At 41.6% G+C, this 21178-nt stretch overlaps 2 protein-coding genes across 2 annotated transcripts; one reads left to right on the top strand and one right to left on the bottom strand.

Moving 5' to 3' along the window:
* Positions 1 to 6369: 6369 nt before the first annotated feature.
* On the bottom strand, positions 6370 to 7536 carry LOC119651508 (enhancer of split M1 protein). The gene is made up of 5 exons (XM_038055132.1): positions 7379 to 7536; positions 7166 to 7306; positions 6848 to 7027; positions 6587 to 6784; positions 6370 to 6524 (listed from the first exon to the last, which is right to left on the bottom strand). Exons 1-5 carry the CDS (start codon positions 7416 to 7418, stop codon positions 6475 to 6477), a joined length of 609 nt encoding a protein of 202 aa, XP_037911060.1. The 5' UTR covers positions 7419 to 7536; the 3' UTR covers positions 6370 to 6474.
* A 9356-nt stretch (positions 7537 to 16892) lies between these two features.
* LOC119651619 (extracellular protease inhibitor 10-like) lies at positions 16893 to 18181 on the top strand. Its single transcript, XM_038055274.1, has 5 exons — positions 16893 to 17022; positions 17095 to 17247; positions 17315 to 17518; positions 17815 to 17991; positions 18064 to 18181. Exons 1-5 carry the CDS (start codon positions 16989 to 16991, stop codon positions 18111 to 18113), a joined length of 618 nt encoding a protein of 205 aa, XP_037911202.1. The 5' UTR covers positions 16893 to 16988; the 3' UTR covers positions 18114 to 18181.
* The last annotated feature ends 2997 nt before the right edge of the window (positions 18182 to 21178 follow it).

The raw sequence follows: 21178 nt of genomic DNA, 5'->3' as shown, positions 1-21178 counted from the left end.
CTTTTTCCCACTGTTATACTCTGCGGTTACAAGCGTCACCTTATCTTGGCCTCTTACACGCTGAGCAATCCGTCGAAGTCTAAGGCAGTTATTTCGTAGACTTGCAATTTCGGCCGTCAACCAATCCATGGGTAATTTTCTGAGGCACAGTTTCCTTTTGGGAGCCGATGCATTACAAATTACGGTAATAAGGCTCAGGCAAAGCAAAAGAGACTACAGAATTGCCCATTAGAGCCTTCTCCTCCGCCTCTACCAGGAAAAACGGCAGAAAGGGAAACTGGTGATGTGGATGCAACTGGTGTATTTCAGGTATATGGAAAGAGATCTATGCAGTCCGGAGACCGTGAACATGGAGGGGTCCCAGCCGACGACAACGAAAAGCACTGCGAAAGAAGGCGAAATTTCTTGGGAATGAGGACATGGGCGTTGTTAGACCACCAAGTGTGGCGATAGCCAGAAAAACCGTACGCAAGAAAGCCAGCGGAAGGTGAGGACAAGCTACTATGAGATGAGATCCACACTGAACGCAGTAGACTTTTAAGTTAGCGGCGATTTCCATATTAGACTGCACTTATGCCTACAAACATAAGAGTTAGTCAAATTAACTTGCAGCATGCCCAAGCCTCTTCTTATCTACTGGCAGCAAATCTGGCAAAGTTGCAAGACTATCCTTATATATTTCTAGTTCAAATCCATATGTTCGTTTCAACAAAATCTGTGGTATTGGATCAGTAAAGGGGAATAGAATCTTCTTGAATGCGAGATCCTCGAGACCGAGGGCCTGTGTTCTGATATCAAAGTTGTTAGAGGAAATCATGCTGAGACAATTCTGTTTCCAGGACTTTTTTTCGGTCAACTTACAATACCAGGTTAATGGTAAGAGGAGAAACCTAATAGTTGCCTCTGCTTACTTTGCTTCGGATACTTTGTGTCCACCGCCTACGCAAGAACTAAGGGATCTGGTAGTGTATGTAGAATCAAGTGGTCTTGAACTCTTAATAGGTTGTAATGCGAACGCTCAACATATTTGTTGGGGCAGTACGTAGCAAATGCAATCCTAGAGGAGAGAGCGGTTGTTATCAATGAAAAGACAAGAGCTGCTATACTATTATTTGAACCCTTCAAAGCACCTGGCATGGATGGCACCTACCCAACGATGCTAAAGCAGGGTAAAGAGCAACTACTACGAAATATTTGATGTCTTGCTGAAAGATGATTATTTAAATCCAAAGAACTTCAGGCAAATCAACTTAACATCATTTTCCCTGAAATGTCTGGAGAGGCTGGTTGAGCATCATATTCGCGAGAAGGTGCTAAAGTCGCACCCACTAAATGAAAACCAACATGTTTACCAACGTGGAAAGTTCTGTGAGCCTGCTCTTCATTCTTTGGTTTCGAAGATGGAGGGCGCAACTCCGAAAGGCGTGTATGCAATGGGGGTGTTCGTCGACATAGAAAGGGCGTTTTACTGTGTGCCCTTCCAAAAGCTCTGCGATGCCGTAGACAGCTAGTGTTCATGAAACTTTAATTAATTGGATCCATGCTACGCTAACGCAGAGGTTGCTGTGTGCTGAAGTGGGTATTGATCGCTACCTAACAACAGAGGCGAAGAAAGGCTACCCTAAACGAGGTGTGCTATCACTGTATGCTGATCGACTCACTACAATGCGAACTGCAAAATCTTCCAATACACATTCAAGTTCAGGCGGACGACGTGGCTGTATGAGTTGTTGGTCGAGATCTCGCAACGGTTGGTAGAAATACACAACGCGCTGTTGATTTGATTGACAGTTGGTGCCTCAGGCATGGATTTTCAATAAATTTAAATAAAACCACAATGCCATTATTTAGAAAAAGGAGGAAACCCTTCAACTCTACGAAAAAGTGAAATATCTAGGAGTCGTTCTAGACAAGAGGCTTCTTTGGAACAAACATGTCGAGATAAAGATGAAACGAACTCTCTCAGCTTATGGGCTATATAGGCGGACGTTTGCCTCGACAGGTGGGCTTAGGCCTCAGGTAGTAATGTGAATATATGTCGTTATCATTAGGCCGATGTTCGCTTAAGCATCCATAGTGTGGTGGGTTAATGTGAAACAAAAGAATTTTCGTTGTTAACTAGCCACACTGCAGAGAACTGTGTGTCTGGGTATCACCGGTGCCATGAGTACGACATGCAGCTCTGAATGAATTACTCAATTTGCAGCCCTTTGATTTGTTTATTCAGAGCAATTCAATGAGCAGCTCATACACTAATTCGATTAGATCTATGGGAAAACAATAGACATGGGGTCATAGAGCATTAAAAGAGTTATTGGGAGAACTAAATCCAGTTTTCGCAATGCGTTCTGATTCTCGGAGCCCCATACTGTTTGGTAGAAGATATGAGGTTATCTTGAAACGAAAAGAAAACTGGGACGAACCAGGAAAATCCATATACTAACGTCTTCTACACCAGTGGCTCAAAAACAGAACAGGGTTCCGGAACAAAAGTCTACCTATCGAATAAAAATGACAAGCGGGCTATTACCTTGGGACAATAAGCAATGGTCTTTCAGGCGGAACTGTATTCGATCCTAAAGTCGGCAACATGGATGATTGACGAGCGGTTGAAGGGCAGGCGCTTCCCAATCTGTAGCTATAGTCAAGCTGCATTGCGGGCGTTAAGCAGCAGTAGAGAGAAATTAAATCTCGAATGCTTTAGCAAAAGAAGGTTCAGTTTTGCCCATGCTCGCACCGGAAACAGCAATTGGGTCAGAAGCATTGGCTAATGCTGATATAAAAAACTGAGAACAAGCTTCCCATAATGGCAGGTGGCTGAGCCTTAATGTTGTTAGACACATCAAACTTTTCTTGCCTGAACCAAACAAATATATTGCAAAGTTTATTCTGCCAAAAAGCAGAAAGGCTGGAGAAATATTGATGACATTGAGACTGGTCATAATTCGCTAGTTGAAAATATATTCAGAATAGGGATCCCCCCCCCCCATATGGGCGCATCAGACAGACTTGGTGCTGATGTACTACAACTACAACGGTAATCACGGAAATCCTGCGATGCATAAACAAATCCGGGATATTCCATTAGACAGGGGAATCGAGTCCAACGGACCACTAGAGTCTGAGTGCTCAAATATACAAACAATATAATTTTATGTCCCGACACAAAGAATTATCTTTCCGAAAAATGATGTTAAAAACTTTTCCAAGCAAAACATTGACTTTCAAATTCAATAGTTACTTCACCGAGCGAAGTAGAATAATCACTGTGACTTTGGCTGCCAACGCAAGCGGAAGCTCGATGACGCCTATGTTCTTGTTCAACAAAGTTAGAATGCCAAAGATTCATCATCATCAACGGCGCAACAACCGATATCCGGTCTAGGCCTGTCTTAATAAGGAACTCCAGACATCCCGGTTTTGCAAAAAGGTCCACCAATTCGATATCCCTAAAAGCTGTCCGGCGTCCTGACCTACGCATCGCTCCATCTCAGGCAGGGTCTGCCTCATCTTCTTTTTTTACCATAGATATTGCCCTTATAGACTTTCCGGGCTGGATCGTCCTCATCCATACGGATTAAGTGACCCGCCCACCGCAACCTGTTGACGCGGATTTTATTCACAACCAAACGGTCGTGGTATCGCTCATATATTTCGTCGTTATGTAGGCTACGGAATCGTCCCAAGTCTCCGAGGAATACATGAGGACTGGCAAAATCATTGTCTTGTACAGTAAGTGCTTTGACCCTATGGAACAGTTTTTGTAAGCTGAAATAGGCAGCCAACAGGACAACCGTGCGCAGATTTCTTCGTCGTAGCTGGTATCGGTTGTGATTTTCGATCCTAGATAGGAAAAATTATCAACGGTCTCAAAGTTGTAGTCTCCTATCTTTATTCTTCCCGTTTGACCAGTGCGGTTTGATTTTGTTGGTTGGTCAGTTTTTGGTGGTAACGTTGGACCATATAAGTTGTCTTGCCTTCATTGATGTGCAACCCAAGATCTCGCGCCGCCTGCTCGATCTGGATGAAGGCGTTTTGTGCGTCTTGGGTCGTTCTTCCCATGATGTCGTGAACTTAATGAGGATCGTACTTCTTGCATTTACCTAAACATCAAGGATCACTTTTTCGAGGGCCAGATTACAGTGGACGCATGATAGGGCATCCTCCTGTCGTAGACCGTTGTTGATATCAAATGGCCTTGATAGTTATCTTGCTGCTTTTGTCTAGCGTCGCACATTGATCAGGGTTAGCCTAGTCAGTCTTACCAATTTCGTCGGGATGAACAATGCCCAAAAATTATCATGGATAATGTTGTTCCTGGCGCAGGTGGATATGCAAATGCTTCTGGCAATCCATGAAAAAGATCGCCAACTCTTCTTTTGCTCGATAACTATTCATCCCATCTATCAGTTGAAGTCATTGACCAATCAGAAGACCTCACTGTGGTTACAGTGAAGCCAACTTTTCGCTGTATCGTTTTATAAACTGCTATATGTGTACTACGAGTAACAGTACAATCCATGGAAACTCAATTATAATATCAAAAGATTTGCAATTAGTGATATACCTGATTGGGAATGGATTTTGCGCTTACAATTTCAAACATAAAATCTGGTTCTCATGCCTGCCCATATATTCGAAACATGTTCATCAATTCTGACTTTATCAATCGGACAGAATTTTGATATTAAAAATCAAAGATACTTTGTTTAGGATAAGTGAGGGATCCTAAGTCCACAACCACTTGTTGTTGGACCGGACCAAATGGAGAGCAACTTACTCCCACGTTTATTTGGTCCGCGGATCCCTCGTTTGGGGCATGGCACCCAAGCATTAAAAATTGTAGGACAAACGGTTTCGTCCAGGGCAGAGGCAACTCTTCAGACGCTGCCTCACCTCTGCCCTGGGAGCAGCGTGACCGTGAGTGGCATCGGATGGAAAACGCTCCATTTATATGTTTAGGAAAACACGCCAAGGGTGCGAATTATATCCAGTAGAAACCGATAGTTTGAGCCTGAGCTGGCTAAAGCTAAATTAATTGTTTAGGATAAGTGAGGGATCCTAAGTATATATATAATTCGGATATAATTCGCACCCTTGGCGTGTTTTCCTAAACATATAAATGGAGCGTTTTCCATCCGATGCCACTCACGGTCACGCTGCTCCCAGGGCAGAGGTGAGGCAGCGTCTGAAGAGTTGCCTCTGCCCTGGACGAAACCGTTTGTCCTACAAAGATACTTTGTTTTAGCCGATTTACTCTGCTGTTGCTGTTCAAGAAGAGGTCGTTAGATCAGAGAAGCCACCAACGCCAATGTTCAGTTTTCAAGCTTACTGCCTCTACTAGCGAAAGCTACTCTTTTCAAACCAGGTCAAACTCCTCAAAAAACAAATGCACTAGTAAAAAGTACGATGTTGACATCACCCGAAAACATGCGCGGAAAAAGGAAGAGGCGCAATGAAGTAAGAAAAGCGAAAGAAGTAAAGGAAGCACATCCTACAAAAAGAGGTAGAAGAAGTTGAAAACAAGCCAAAAAGCAGAAGCAAAATGGTCAAAGTATAAAAGGTTTTGTATATTTCTAGTGTAAGGACATTTAAGTGTAGAACTGTTCCATTTGCTACTTGTATTGTATTGCATTTACCACATCAGGTTACTCACTTCAATGTGCTGTTGATATTCAATGATTTGGATTGCAGTAAATTTGCACAAAAGAAACTAATTTGGTCTATTATAATTTTATTAGCGATAGTGCTATTTCTACCAATAGTATCATGCTCTATATTACAGCCAATATAGGCTGCAAAATTTGATGAGTCTGGGATAAACTTAAAGGAGGTTTCCAGCCAGTTTCAAAAAAAAAATATAGTAATAATAAATACAATAATGTACTATTATTAACTTTATTTAAATAGGTATCAGTATGGAGGGTATTTTGAAGCGTAGACATCTTATAGTAGCAGCTACGTGACTTTTTCCGGATTTTTCGATTGAGTAGTATTTGAGAACCGGTCCGTGAAAGAAATAATCACTTTCCACTCCTCGTATTCCCCCTAGGAGAAACCATTCCTCAGAAAATAAGTGTGTCAGACAGACAGATATTAAACCAATTTCAATTAGCACTTGTTTTACACAGAACTTTAAAAAGGGAAACAATATAACACAAAATTTGGTAAAATGATCTTTTTCGGAGGACACCGATTTCTGCGTCATTTGTGTGGAAGAATTGCCATCCAAAATGAACCGTAACAATTCAAATGTGTGGAACAATCACAAGAGATACACATATGTTGTAAGACAGATAAAAATACCTTCATTACGATCCTGATAATGACGATAATTCTGATGATACACTTATATTAAAAAATCTTCTGTAATTTTTCAACTTTTTATTGTTTTTTGATCCAATATTTTTATATAAAACCAGGAGTAATCTCCTTCTACAAAAATTTTTTTCCAACCTAACCCTAGTCACTTATTTAAAGTTGTGCTTCTTTAGGACACAATTCCAACGATACCGTTTGCCAACCTATAATAGACAAAATTCCGTGTGTTTATCACTTTCATCCAATACTAAAGGCAACAACTCACTTTCTGTTCTTAAACAATTATAAGCTTGTAACGCGCACTTGTTACCGAACACTTTGTACTCGTTCCCATCGTATCCACATGTTGGTGTATAAATTTCAGTACACGCTAAAGGACATTCCGGCAAATCTGAAGACCGGCTCTGAATTGAACCAGTTGACGTTTGGCACATACTTAGAGGAACAGAAGTGTAAGCTTTCTCTAAAAAGATAGATTATACAATACAATATACAATACGTTTTCAAATAACTTTTGAAGTCATACCTTTCGGGAAAGCACAGTGCGAGTTCTCCATCATGCAGGCATTTACGAAAAGTTTGAAATTATCCCCATTATACCCACAAACAGGTAAGACAAGCGCTGGACATCCTCCTTGGCAATCGTCTTTAACTTCATCACGAGAATCATACAAACCGCACGATCTGAGATCAGATTTGGTCCAACCTGCAATCAAATAAGAGAATGTAATGCAAATTCAGTAACAATCACTATTTTTAGAAAATGTTTTTTCTATGCCGATATTAATGCTTCTTTTGCATTCCCATGTAAATAAGATAAAATAATGGAAGAACTACAACTCACTTTTGCCATCCTTGCATTTTTGATTGTTCATCAAACATGCATTACTAAAAACAACGAAATTGTCTCCATCAGTGCCACAAACGGGAACCATTTCCTTAGTGCATGGTACTTCGCAGGGAACCGAACTTGCTTTACAACCAACTATAAATATATGTACATTTGTAAATAATCAAAAATCTTGAAATATCCACTGTGTTGTAAATAAATATTCACCAATTGCAGAAAGTAATAAAAAGATCACTTGGCACTTCATTTTCAAATAAATCAACTTTTATTTTTCAGGACTCCTTCTTTTTGTTGTAGGTTTATAATTCAAACTAACCTGGAATAAATTCCCACGCCTTTTTATATAAAAACTGCAATCCACTTAATTAGTAGATAAAATGAATAAGAGGAAGGTATGAATCAAAAACAGTATTCATTAGAAGTTATCGTAATATCGCGTAAAATTTCCTTCGAAGATAAGATTGTACGAGTAGCAGGCATTGACTCGCAGTCAATGCCATTCTTCCCTAGCAAATTTGGAAAATTACTTCGATACAGATAAATATTTAGCTTTTCATTGCCATTGCTCATGTTGTTTTCAGTGTTAGACAAGCATTTTTGATTTGTTTATTCAACATACATAGGCTAGTAGCATTCTTCCGTCCACTAATTTTGATTGATTCTAGAAGATTCTATCTTTCACGAGAAGGGCTGCAAAAAGGAAATCTAGACGCGTCGTGACAATTACGCAAGCTCCCTAATATCCATTTTCTTAGGAGACACTACTTTCGTTCTCTCTTTATAGTATTCTGGGTACCAGGAAAACCTTCTCGACCTGAAACTTCCGGGTCCTAAAGGAACCTTATTTTTTTGCACCCCCTCGTCTGGCCTACTTATTAGTACATACATACATATATAAAGGATAGGAAAAATTAATTGGATTCAATTTATGTATCGATGTGCAATGGTACTATCGCTATCGTTCAAAAATGACCTCATCAGCAAATTGAAACGTAAAAATTAAAAAAAGCAAAAAAGTTGTGGAGATCTAATATCGATTAGCAACTTGTTAAATTAAATCACCGGAAGTTTACAGGCGTATATCAGTACTTCGTAGTATCCGGACTGGTTCCCGCAACCCCTGAGTGTACGTGCAAATTTACATGTAAATCAACCGTGTACAGATTTGCATGCAGTGGGCTGTGCGCATATCTGCAAGTAACCAGTAGAACTTCGAAGTATGAATTCTTAGATGAGTACTTAATAAAGTTCTGGAGGAAAGTCTTACCATTACAAATTACTATCTTAGATTGGCTCGTCGAACAAACGGCCTACGTAGAGAATAGCATCAAAATGCAAGAGTCGGCTGTATAAAGATCTTATGAAAAAAAATACATAAGCAGGAATTTGTATGCGGTTTGTACTACCAGTTCATCAACCCTGGTGAAGAAATAAACTTACGGTACAGGAACTCGGAACCCCAGTACCGGCGCCTTTTGAAAGAGCAAGGGGGCTCTTAATAATAATAATCGTTGGCGCAACAACCCATATTGAATCAGGGCCTTGAAGTGTGTTAGAGCACTTCATTCAAGACCGTAACGGTACACTACAGAACACTGTAGGAGGCAATGTGGTCAACATTGCGCTCGCCCGAGATTATTACCCTGATTTGACTCAGGTACTCATTCACAGTTGAGTCGACTGGTATCCGACGTCAAGTCACGATACAAATCACACTGCCACTAGTGAGATTTGAATCGCGACGTTCCGTATGACAACCCAGTGCTCTAACCACTAAGCTATCTGGCTCGGTGGTGGATTATTTGACCACCATGGAATATAATCCTATAAGTGATTTAGATTTGGAGGAAGAAATGATTAAACGTGGTACTACCTAATCGATAATGCTAGTAACAACCAAATCAAGAAAGAAAGATTAGTTGAAAGCAGATCGTTGTATAACAAAAACCGCAGCAGCCCTCCCCCTCCCGTATATTTTCTAGACTGGTGACAGCAAGAAGTACTGCAGAACCAAGAAAGAGACCCATTCAGGAGGTGCTCGTTTGTTCTGAGATCTCCGTCATTTTCAAAGACCATTAAAAATACAGGGCGCGTATAAAGGGAACAATACTGCCGCGACTCATAGAGAACAGAGCCCTCATCATAAGGAATTGCCCTTCACCCAGTTTGGAGCAAAAATAGTTGAGCTGTCCGAGTTTATCAAGGACAAGCACACCGTGCACCAAACCATAAAGTATATGGTAAACTTTATTAGAATCCTCTATAACGAATTGCAGCAGGAAGAATAAAATTCTAGGGAGAAAGCGAAACTTGCTGTCCCCGGGGTGTCACAGGCGAGCCAAGCGCACTGCGCACTGCCCTCGAATTACGGCCAAATAAAAGGGTACGCGAAAAAGAGGGGTACCCTTTAAGTAATCAAAAGGCGCCTAAGAAAAAAAGGTACACAAGCAGCGGATAGTGCAGCGAAAACTGAGGAGAACGGAAACAATAGATGAACAAAACCTAGCATATATGAAGTGCGGCTATTTTGTGTTGAGTTTAAGGAGGGGCGGTGATTTGAATGCCAGGACCCTTAAATAGGGCATGCCTCAGACTCCAAAGGGGAAACGGATTCTGGAAATGGCGACGTGAACCGGGCTCTTAGCTTTACACAGGGGATCCACGCCAAGGTGTGTGAAAGAAGCATTCCTGACATAACTTTTACGTCGGAATCTCTGGCATCATCGGTGGACGGGTGGCGTGTCCTAGAACACTTCTCGGCAAGTGATCACCAGTACATAGCGTTCGAAGTGGAGCAGTCAGAGCCGCGCTGGAGGGGGGGTCCCGGGGGGTGGTAGCGTCGCAGCTGACGCCGTCGTAAATTCAGCGATGAACCTGATAACGACGGCGTATGAGGCTTCCATGCCCCGGAAGGGCCCCAGCCCCGACAAGCCTTCTATGTACTGGTGGACGCCAGAAATTGCTTACCTACAGAGGGAGTGTCATAAGCTTCGCCGTTTGATACAACATTTGCACGCCAACGAGGAGGCATGCGACATGAAGACACAGTATAGATCAGCAAAAAGGAGACTCTGCAGCGCTATAGTAAATAAGGACCCGTGGGGACTTGATTATAAGCTTGTCAGCCGGAAAATCGGGGATCTGCGGAGGGCCTGCATATTAGGAACCGATCATATGGACCGCATTTTACGGGCATTGTTCCACAATGAGGGAGCTCGAAGAAACGGTTCCCAGTATGAAAAACAAAAAAACGCCAGGCCCTGATGGCATCCCAGCGGAAGTTTACAAACTGGTGTTCCGTCAACGGCCAGAATTGCTACTTGAGCCATTCAACTCTTGTTTGAAGGACGGCATTTTTCCTTATCGTTGAAAAATGGCTAGACTCGCGCTGATCAGCAAGGATAAAGGAGACCCGAAGCTCCGGTCTGCATACTGACCGCTATGAATGCTTGACAAAGAGGATGGAAATCGGAAGTACAACAGGGATCCATCCTAGGGCGGACTTCTGGAACGCTTCCTACGATAGTCTGCTGAGACTCGATATGCCCGAAGAGTCGCGCCTAGTTCGTTATACAGACGACGTTGCGGCACTTATTGCCGGACGCACTGTTGAACAGGCTCAGAGCAGACTTGGCATATTGATGCGACGAGTAAGCGGATGGATGCTCACGATTTTAGCCTTGTGCTGGAAAAAACCCAAGTAGTAATCTTGACCAGAAGGAGAATCCCGACCTTGCGTCCCATATCGAAGAAGGCATTGCGAAAACTGGATTCAATTCTCCCATTACCTCTTCCTATGCTCTGTTCTCCTCTCGTTCATTTCTCCATAGATCTAATGAAATTAGTCTATGGGCTGCTCTCATTGCAGCTGCGCCGGATGCTGTGATCATGGCACCGGTGATACCCAGACACAGTTCTTTGCAGTGTGGCTTGTTTACAGCAAAAACTACTACTACGACATACATATATCCACATTTTTACTTCAGGCCTAAGCCCATATGTCGTTTCATCTTTACCTCTACGTGTTTGTTCCAAAGAAGCTTCTTGACCAGAAAAACTCTGTTAAGTCTATGTCTGAGGCACCAACTGTCAATCAAATCAGTGGCCCATTGTGTATTTCTCCAAGCGTTCAAAGATCTCGACCAACAACTCGCACAGCCACGTCATCAGCATAAGCTCGAACGTGTATTGGCAAATTTTGCAGTTCACATAGTAGTGAGTCGGTCAACATATTCCACAGAAGTGGCGATAGCACACCTCCTTAAGGGCAACCTTTCGTCGCTTCTGTTGTTAGATAGCCATCAACACCCACTTCATTACACAACAATCTCTGCGCTAGCATAGTGTAGATCCATTTAATGAAAGTTTCTTCAACACTATGCTCTCTGTCGGCACTACAGAGGTTTTGGAAGGGCGCATAGTCAAACGTCTATTCAATGTTCACGAACACTCCCGTCGCGTACTCGCCTTTCAGAGTTGCGTCCTCTATCTTTAAAACCAAAGATTGAAGAGCAAACTCACAGGACTTCCCACGTTGGTAAACATGTTGGTTTTCATTTAGTGGGTGCAACCTTAGCACCTTCTTGCGAATGTGATACTCAACCAGCCTCCTCAGACAATTCAGCGAAAATAATGTTAAGCTGATTTGGATTTGGATAGTCATTTTTCCCAAGCTTAGGCGTAATGACTACCTTCTCCTTCTGCCAAGCTGGAGTCACCAAGCCCAGTACAGGACATCCTTGAAAAATATGTCTTAGAAGTTGCTCTAAGTACCCTCCTTTAGCATGACTGCCATCCATGCCAGGTGCTTTGAAGTGTTCAGATGATAGTATTGCAAATTTCGTCTTTTGGTTGGTAACAACTGCTCTCGCAGTGTCCCAATTCCTCTGGCGACATCTTCGTGTTGAAAGGTTTACAGAAACCGCCAATTATCTTCCTCCCAATTCTGGGACGTGTTCTCCACTCTTTAGTTCGTGAAAGTACCATCCGGTTTTCTTGGAGATTCAAACTTGACCTACTCATCCTTATTAAGAACTCTGCACAGTCTTTAAGTCTCCCTTTTGCCTTCCAGTTCCTCACAGTATGCTCTAAAGGAGCCTGGTTTCGAACATTTTACGAGCCTCTTATATTCTCGCTGTGGATACACTACCAGATCCTTTAGTTCTTGCGTAGGCGGAGGACACGAAGTATCATACTGTAAATAAGCAGAGGCAACTATGACCACAGATTTTGTTAAAACGAACCCATGACTCTTGAACCAGATATATATAGGGACAGTCTTGCAACTTTGGTAGCCTTACTGCCAGTAGATAGGAAGAGGCTTTGGCATGCTCCAGGTTAATTTGACTAACTCTTATGTTTGTAGACATAAGTGTAGTCTAATATGAAAACCGCTGCTAACTGAAAAGCCTACTGCGTTCAGTGTGGATCTCACCAGAGTTACCGGCTATACAGATAGGCATTCTTTCGGTTAGGCGCCCTCTCAGGTTTACGGTGTCCGGGTTGCATAGATCTGTTTCCACATACCCGAATTAGACCAGCTGCGTCCACTTCGCCAGCTTCCCTTTCTTTTCCTGATAGAGGCTGCGGAGAAGGTTCTGACAGACAAGCCAGTTCCTCTCATTAAAGAAGTTGCTGTACTATCCCGCCGTGTTAAATTTTTTTTGTGAATTTTGGCGTTTTTTTAAAGCTTCTTTAAAGATTAAATAAAACTACTGAATCGCAATTATCCTAGTTTGCGGACCGTAGAAATATGTTCTGAATAAGTCCTGAAAATTTCAAAGAATTTCGTTGGATAGATTTTGGGCTATGGTGGCAGCAGATTTTCAATATGCAGTGTCGAGAAAAATACATTTAAAAAGTAGAATGTGATTTTTAGCCATAAAATCTTAACTGATCATTAATCCGCTATACCTAGTCCATAAACCTTAGGTTTCTTCAAGAAACGCGTGTATAGTCTTGGCTTCAATTCTTATCCTTTTAGTGAAGTCATTCGAACGTCATTCCGACCGATAAATACGCGCTTTATTACGGCGATCGGCATAAATCTGGTATGTGACTTATTACGTGTTTAACTCTATAATTTTCGAACAACTCCGAATATCGAAAAATCACTTTGCCGAGATATTCTGCACTATAACTAGATACCATTGATGCCCAAAAAAAATTCGATTCCGCGGATCCGACATCCGGGATGACCCCCTTAAGGAAAAATCGCCCAGCGTCCTTAAAGAACTATTGTGCCCCTTTTGCTGGTTATAGTGTACCTATTAATCTAGAAACGTCAAGTACTTCAGTATATTTCCTACTTCCGGATCTTTCAACTTTGCATCTGGTATTAAGTGTTCTCCCAGATGTATCGTAATTTGGAGTTGGTTGCCAGTCGACTCAGCTGTGAATGAGTACCTGAGTCAAATCAGGGTAATAATCTCGGTCGAGCGCAATGCTGACCACATTGCCTCCAGCAGGCTATTCTGTAGTGTGCCGTTACGGCTTGAGTGAAGTGCTCTAACACACTTCAAGGCCCTGATTGATATGGATTGTTGCACCAACGATTATTATTATTATTAGGTAGAATTGAGTTTACAGTGACGCCGAGGTAGATGACTTGGTTCACTCCGGGGATGAGTGATGTATGGATTTTTAAGGACAGGTTTTTGATATGGGGAACCATTTTTGAAGTCATCTCCATTTTTCCCTTCTGCGGGTTGAGGACTAGTTTCCGCTTAGTATCGATAGAGCTCATCTTAATATGAATTCGGATGAGCTCCGCGTACTATGTCCCTCGTAGTGATACAGACGATAAGGTCGTCGGCATATTAGAGGATCTTGATAGTATTGGATGTGAAAGTAGGTTTCGATATATCTGCGCTAAAAAGTGAAAAAAGGATTGTGGAGGGGATTGACCCTTGTGCGGTTCTAACTGGACTGGTGTAAGGGGATGACCATTGCTGCTGATTGTCGCGCGTCAAGAAAGCTAAAGACTAGTTCACAGAGGTGCGGATAGAAGTATGATATGTTGTTTAGCTTATAAACGAGTTTATAATGCCATAAGGGGTCAAAAGCTTTCCCTATGTCAAGGCGAAACGCTATTGTATGTGTCTTGCGGCTAATTCCAAGCAAGACGTCGGTTTCCAGGACAAGGAGGGCATGTTCAACGGAATTATCTGAACAAATTATCTGAATACACTTGCAGCTCAAGAAGAAATGAACGTTTAGCAAGCAGTGGTTGAATAATGTTGACAGGAAGGAACTAGTGGAGATAAAGCATTTTATAAGAATTATAGAAGGAATTTTATCAAGCCCGGCCGACTGTTTGTTCTTCCTCTACTTTATGAACCATCTTGGTTTTAATGAAGTTAATAGGCGGGATGGAACCAGTAAGGCTGTTTGGGAGGAGTATTTGAATAGTCTAGTCTGGTTGACTGTTTGGGTGTAGGAATCTGAGGATCGAAGGGAGTGAATTGATGCATTGACTTCAGCTTCAAAGCTTTGGTCAAGCATGTGGAGAGTAGATTTGTGGGCTTTCGCAAAATGGTTAGCTAGGACGTTTGCTTTTTCGGGAGGGAATATGTTTTGTGGAAGGATGTCGTTACGGCTGGCAGTTTGGCCAAGTCGCAGGAATATTTGGCTGAGCTCCCTGTATGTATTTGAATTTAGCTCAATGTTGGAGAGACGATTTTAGAGGTGGTTAGTATACAGGATGAAGTTCATTTCGCGGATTGGGGTGTCTAGATCATGGATCTCGTTCTTAAGGAAGGAGTACTGCGGGCAATATCTATTCATCCGCCGTTGGTTATTCTTGTGATGGATGTCTTGAAGGATATCGGCCAGAAGGGAGATAAGGTTAAGGGAATGTGTTGGTATGAATTCGTCACATACTATATGGGTTGCCTCAGTATATTGACGAATTGCACTATCAGTGGTATCGTTAGAAACTCTCTGATTCAGAGGGATTTGAAGCTTGGAAGAGCTTGGCTTTGAGGATTTGGTTTATGAGCCGCCGTTTATGGCGTTCCTGAAATGGGAAGCTGTTAGCGGCGTGGGCGAATGGCCCGATCGAGAAGTTGGATGTCGATAGCATCGTGGTCACTAATGCCAGGAGCTCTTTCAAGGTAAGGGGTGGTTTTTATTACAGGTCCAGTTTCCGCCTTCGTTGTAAGGAAGGGTTTGACGGACAGCACAGTAGAGATACGTTAGGGCTTCGTATCCTCAGTAATCTCCTGGGCGGAGTAGGTGTAGTCCAGACCCCAAATAATAATTGATGTGTTTTTTTCTGAAGGGAGAAATTATGTGGAGAATTTCGCCTTGTTCTCCATGAGAAGGTTCTTTGCTACGATATAGCCCCTTTAGATTTGAGGAGTATTTGGTGCTTGGATTTTCCTGATTTCTTCACCAGGATGTTCTTGGTTACGGCATTGGAGATGAAAGTCTCTGTCACCCTGAAATTTTCCGCGAGCTCGATAATAACAATAGGAGGAATTTTCGTACTTAGTAGCTTCCTACGAGGCACTTGTGACGGTTGTTGTTGAGCTTGGATTTTGTTGGAGCTTGCTGCCTACTGTTAAATTTCATAGCAGAGAGGTGGCATAAAGTGGCGTTGATGTTGCGCAGTTAATCTGCTTGGGGCGAGGTCCATGATATGTTGATTTGATAGTTGCCTCTAGTAAGGCAATGGTCAACTGCAGACCCCGGATTAAGTCCTCCATGGAGTTAAATAAGGCCTCGTCCAACTTGATCAGTTTTTCTCCGTAAGGCTGCTACCTCATCGTGAACTTTTGTTTTCTCGCCCCTAATCGTTTCGTCAAAATCGGTGGCTGAATCCAATTTTCATCACCGGTTCAACTTTTTCCAGGTTGCTGCCTTTATTTTGCCAAATTTAGTTGGCGACGACAGTTTATTGACATCCACACACTGGCGGCGGCACTATTTTCGTTAGAAACGCCAGCACTAAAATATTTTAATATATTTTATTGTCTTAATATTTTGTGACTATCCGTTGCGCAGGGTGCAAATGGATTAACTATCGAGGAAAAAATAGCGGCAGACTGAGGTTCGAACATGCACATTTTTCTGGTCGCACTTGTATTTAATAATAATATTATAAAATTGATAGACCAGTATTTTACTCATTTCTTACAGCATAGAGATATCGGTCTACCTTATACGATCAGTATTTCATCAGCTTGGCGTCACTCAGAATGATAAAATTATTGCAAACTGATCATTTAAAATAGTTTCATGGCAGAGACTTATGGATTGATGAATATTAAAATTTTTAAATCAATCCGCGAATTAGCCCTGGGTTCTATACTACCCTTTGGCCGTCGTGACGAAAAATGCATGCAAGTATATGCAGTTCGAATCATATGTTACGAGTAATTAAATCATAGAAAATGTCTTTTATTTTCTGTCATTAGCAATTAAAAAAGGAAAAAGAATAAATAAAGTTGAATAGACTTAAAAATATTGGTTGCACTTAATTATCAAAGCTCATCAAGGTTTTTCCAAGTTATCATAGTCAGTGAATGAAACATGTTAAGAAAATGAAAAAATTAGTGCATATCATTACCAGCCGAATTTGCGGGCTTGTTTAGGCAGCTCTACTCAATGTGATTCTGATTTTAATATTCAATTCAAATGTAATCATAGATAAAATCCACAAAGGAAATTGAAACGATAGGAGTCGATTTATGCCAAAATAAAAAAGGTGCAAGTATTTACCCAAAATAATTTTCTTATCTTAATTCACTAAACCACACGGATTGCTATAAAAACGTGATTTTTAGAACTTGCTCGGAGTATTCAAGTGTTCAAAATGATCTGTCGCGCATTGATCCTCGTAGTCCTGGGTACTATCATTTATTTTAAAACATGATTGGTAGTAATTTTTCGTGCGACATTCACAAACTTCCATATTTCAGTGGCTGCAGTTACAGCAGACACAGAGCCCTTGCTATGCATGCGGTATTGTATTCAAGTGATTAGTGATCCTGTTTGTGGTTACAATGGAAAAGTTTGGAAGACATTCAATAGCCTTTGCGATTTAAAGAACGCTGAGTGTTCAGAGCGAGCCAGTAAGTCCAACGCATTAGCTCTTCTGAATAGTCCAACACTACAAAAGTTTCATTGATTTATCTACAGCGTATGAAGTAAAGGATTCAGCTGAGTGCGCAGCTCATGAAATCACCGTTCGTATCGATGATCCAGTTGGGCCAATATTAATTGACAAATGTAATTTCATGTGCTTGGACGTTTACAGTCCAGTCTGTGGATACGATGGAACATCATATGTAACATTTTCAAATAGCTGCGATATGAGTCGGGGCAGCTGCTTGAGAGGAACAAGTGAGTTCTATGAACCCTTCATTATTTTGCATCTAAAACAAATTATTATACAATTAAGTATAGGGATACAATTTCCAAAAAATAAAGACAAACATTTCCCTCTAATGGAAAAAAATATGGGACAGTGAAAATATCGTAACTAGTGTTCGGGAATAGTACGACTGCATAAGTCGACTGCATCTTAAAAAGTGATGTTCAAAAGAGCATCATCATTTCCAGGACACAGCAACTGCCCAAATGAAGACTTGAGGAAGTCCTTTGAGAATGTTGTAATATAGATTGATTTCGCTTTCCAGAATTCGAAAAAGTTGCAGATGAATTATGCGGTATTAGCAACGTAGCCGAAAGGATTTCCAGTTGTGGAAAGTTTTGCCCTGATTACTACAAGCCTGTATGTGGATTCAATGGCAAGAGATATAGGACGTTTTCAAACACATGCTTCATGCAATTAGCTAACTGCAACGATGCTGAAAGTAAGAAAATGACTACATTCTTTAGTCTACCAAAAGTTAACACTAAATCGTTTTCTTATTCCTAATTTTCAGACTACGAGGAAGCCTCTGGCGAGAAGTGTAACCTTCTTCAATTATACTAAAATGATAACCTTTTGTAAAAAAATTGTACGTCAATAAAGCAAATATAAACCAACTCTAAAAATCGGAATCAGCAATTACAGCAAAAAAACGAATATTGCACAGCAACTCTAGACAGCATTCCTCTCCGTGGTGCTACAGTCTGTAAGAGCCCAGCCCCTCGGTTAAATGACCATTCACTCAGTTCTCTCTTCTTTCTCTCGGCTTCCTAACCTTTCGTTGAACACATGCCTATTGGAACTATCGCAATTTTATCATTATAGAGATCCCCACTTTTGGTGGAATGCGAAACTCGAGAATGACGTTAAGAGCGATACTGTCATATGCTGTTTGAAATCGATGGACCCTCATCTCGCATAAATCTTTCCTTTTCCGCTGATTATGTTGCCACCTTTATGTGTACACATATCTATTTTTGTTTGGAACCCGCGTATCGACGGGACACTTCAGTAGAGCTGTACTTAGTTTCTGCTGGGCTTACTTTTTCTTTAGGTTTTGGGAAAGCTCTTTCGTTCCGTCAAAGGAAAGCTCTGCTCACATGGTTGACCATGATCAAACTCGCACTCGTTTCAATAGTTAGTTTAATTTAATGAGGGGAGCCGCGGCTGCAAAGAACCGAGCCTTTTGTTAGGCTCATTGTATTATACCTTAAAGCCGTCTATTGTCCTTCTGCCATCTTCTAAACCTGAAGGTACAAGGGTAGTTCAATAAGTCCTTAGAATGACCAACGGATGGCGCGCGAATCGGCCTAAATCATCTGTTTTTAGTCAGCGCCACTCCCGACTAGATATATAGTGCAGTCACAGTCCATATCTTCTGAATTTACGTGTTTTTATAATCAATTGAAAAAACAAAAATTGTTTGTTAAAAAAAATGGAAAAAAAACGAGTTCAGAGCGGTAATAAAACATTTTCATTTAAATAGCTTAACTCCATATGAGATAAAAAATGAATTAGACTCGGTTCATGGCACATCTGCCTCCGCCTAATTGGGTAAATGAATTTAAGCGCAGTCGTAAATCAACAAGTGACGAACCACGTTCAGGAAGGCCCGTAGAAGTGACTACTCCCGAAATCATCAATAAAATCCACGATATAGTGTTGAAAGATAGAAGATTAAAAGTGCGCGAGTTAGCTGTGGCCACAGGGATATAAATAGGTACAGTTTTTTCAATTATACATGAAAAATTAGGCATGAGAAAGCTATCAGTAAGATGAGTGCCGCGTTTGCTCTCAGCTGAGAATAAACGAAATAGAGTGGTCACTTGTGAGGCTCTTTTGGCGCGCATAAGTCGGAATCCTGAGGAATTTTTTCGTCGGTTTGTGACTGGGGATGAAACATAGATACACCACTACACTCCTGAGACGAAGGAACAGTCAAAACGATGGATCGGCACGGGTGAACCAGCTCCAAAGAAGGCGAAGACCGTAAAATCAGCTGGTAAGGTTATGGCTCGAGTTTTTTGGGATGCCCGTGGAATTATCCTCATTGACTACTTGGAAAAGGGTAAAACAATTACTGGTGAGTATTATGCATCATTATCAGGGCAGCTGAAAGAAGAAATTAAAAAAAACGCCTACATTTGGCGAAAAAATAAATTCTTTTTCATCACGACAACGCCCGAGTTCACTGGTGCTTCGTTTCAATGGCTAAAATTGAAGAATTAAAATTTGAATTGGTCGAACACCACCACCGTATTCACCAGATTTAGCCCCCAGTGACTTTTCTTATTTCCAAACTTGAAAAAATGGCTCGGTGGACAGAGATTTACGGACAACAAAGACATCATTGCCTCTGTAAGTGCTTATTTTGATGAACTTCCGAAAACACACTTTTCTGAAGGATTAAAAAAACTTGAAAAACGATTGACCAAGTCTATAGAGCTCCAAGGAGATTATGTTGAAAAATAAAAAAAATTTACTCAAAAAAATTGTTTTTACACTTTATTCTAAACACTTATTGAACTACCTTCGTATCTTCTGAATCGCCTGAAACTTGCTGTATATGTAGGCCTTCTTCCCCTCCTCTTCACATTGGCTGCATATAGCCGATACACCATCCCATAATGTGGTATTTTAAGAAGCAGTATCCAGTCGAAAGGACTTGGTTCTGGGCGTATGGGGCTATCCGGCCTATCAAGGTAGCGGAGAATATCTTATAGATGGTACTCAGCAACGTGATACCTCTATAATTGCTGCACTGTGTGATATCCCCCTTTTTATGTATGAGACAGATAATGCCTCGTTGCCAATCGTCAGGCATTGATTCACTGTCCCATACCTTGAGCACAAGTTGATGAACCACTTGGTGTAATTGGTCGCCTCCATATTTAACCAATTCGGCTGTAATTCCATCGGTTCTGGCGACTTATGATTTTTAAACCGATGAAGTGCATGGCCTGTTTCTTCTATACTTGGTGATAGCAGTATTTGTCCGTCGTCTTCAGTTGGCGAGACCGCCAACTCGCCGATGTTCTGGTTGTTCAGTAGTTTATCAAAGTACTCAACCCATCGCTGCAATATGCCCATTCTGTCGGAAATCAAATTTCCCTCTTTATTTCGGCAGGATGAACATCGAGGTGTATAAGGCTTCATCCTGCTGACTTGTTGGTAAAACTTCCCCGTCTGGTGCGGTTGCTCCCTGTACTTTTCGAGTTCACAGACTTGTTGGTTCTCCCAGGTTTCCTTTTCCGCTCGACGGAGTTCGTGATAAGTCTCCGCGCGTGCCCGCGTTCTTTGAGAATACAGCATTACACGGTATGCAGCATTCTTCCGTTCCGTTTCTAGCTTACACTTATCATCAAACCAGCCGTCCCGCCTCTTTTTACGGTTGGGGCCAAGTATCTTTGTGGTCGTATTTATGATAACGTTTTTCAGGTGATTGTGAAGATCATTTGTTGACGCTTCATCTCCAGGATCTCTGTTGGCTGCAGTTATTGCGGCATCCATTTCCCTCTTATAGGTGTTGCGGAGGGCTGTGTTATGGATGCCTTCAGTGTTAACTCTCACCTGATTGTCAGAGGGGATTCTAGGTGGTATTGTTATTGGAGCTCGGAGCACCATGCCAA

The sequence above is a fragment of the Hermetia illucens genome, chromosome 3, assembly GCF_905115235.1.
Source record: "Hermetia illucens chromosome 3, iHerIll2.2.curated.20191125, whole genome shotgun sequence".
Classification (NCBI taxonomy): Eukaryota; Metazoa; Arthropoda; class Insecta; order Diptera; family Stratiomyidae; genus Hermetia; species Hermetia illucens.
The sequence above is the reverse complement of the archived record's forward strand: the minus strand, read 5'-3'. Positions and strand labels throughout refer to the sequence as shown.

Excerpts from the sequence above, each read along its gene's own strand:
- LOC119651508 (XM_038055132.1), bottom strand. The coding sequence starts at position 7,418 with ATGAAGTGCCAAGTGATCTTTTTATTACTTTCTGCAATTG. Across the intron at positions 7,028-7,165 it reads AAAATGCAAGGATGGCAAAA|GTTGGACCAAATCTGATCTC; the intron begins GTGAGTTGTAGT and ends ATTTGATTGCAG. Across the intron at positions 6,525-6,586 it reads TAATTGTTTAAGAACAGAAA|GTTGGCAAACGGTATCGTTG; the intron begins GTGAGTTGTTGC and ends TGTCTATTATAG.
- LOC119651619 (XM_038055274.1), top strand. The coding sequence starts at position 16,989 with ATGATCTGTCGCGCATTGATCCTCGTAGTCCTGG. Across the intron at positions 17,023-17,094 it reads ATTGATCCTCGTAGTCCTGG|TGGCTGCAGTTACAGCAGAC; the intron begins GTACTATCATTT and ends TCCATATTTCAG. Across the intron at positions 17,519-17,814 it reads CAGCTGCTTGAGAGGAACAA|AATTCGAAAAAGTTGCAGAT; the intron begins GTGAGTTCTATG and ends TTCGCTTTCCAG.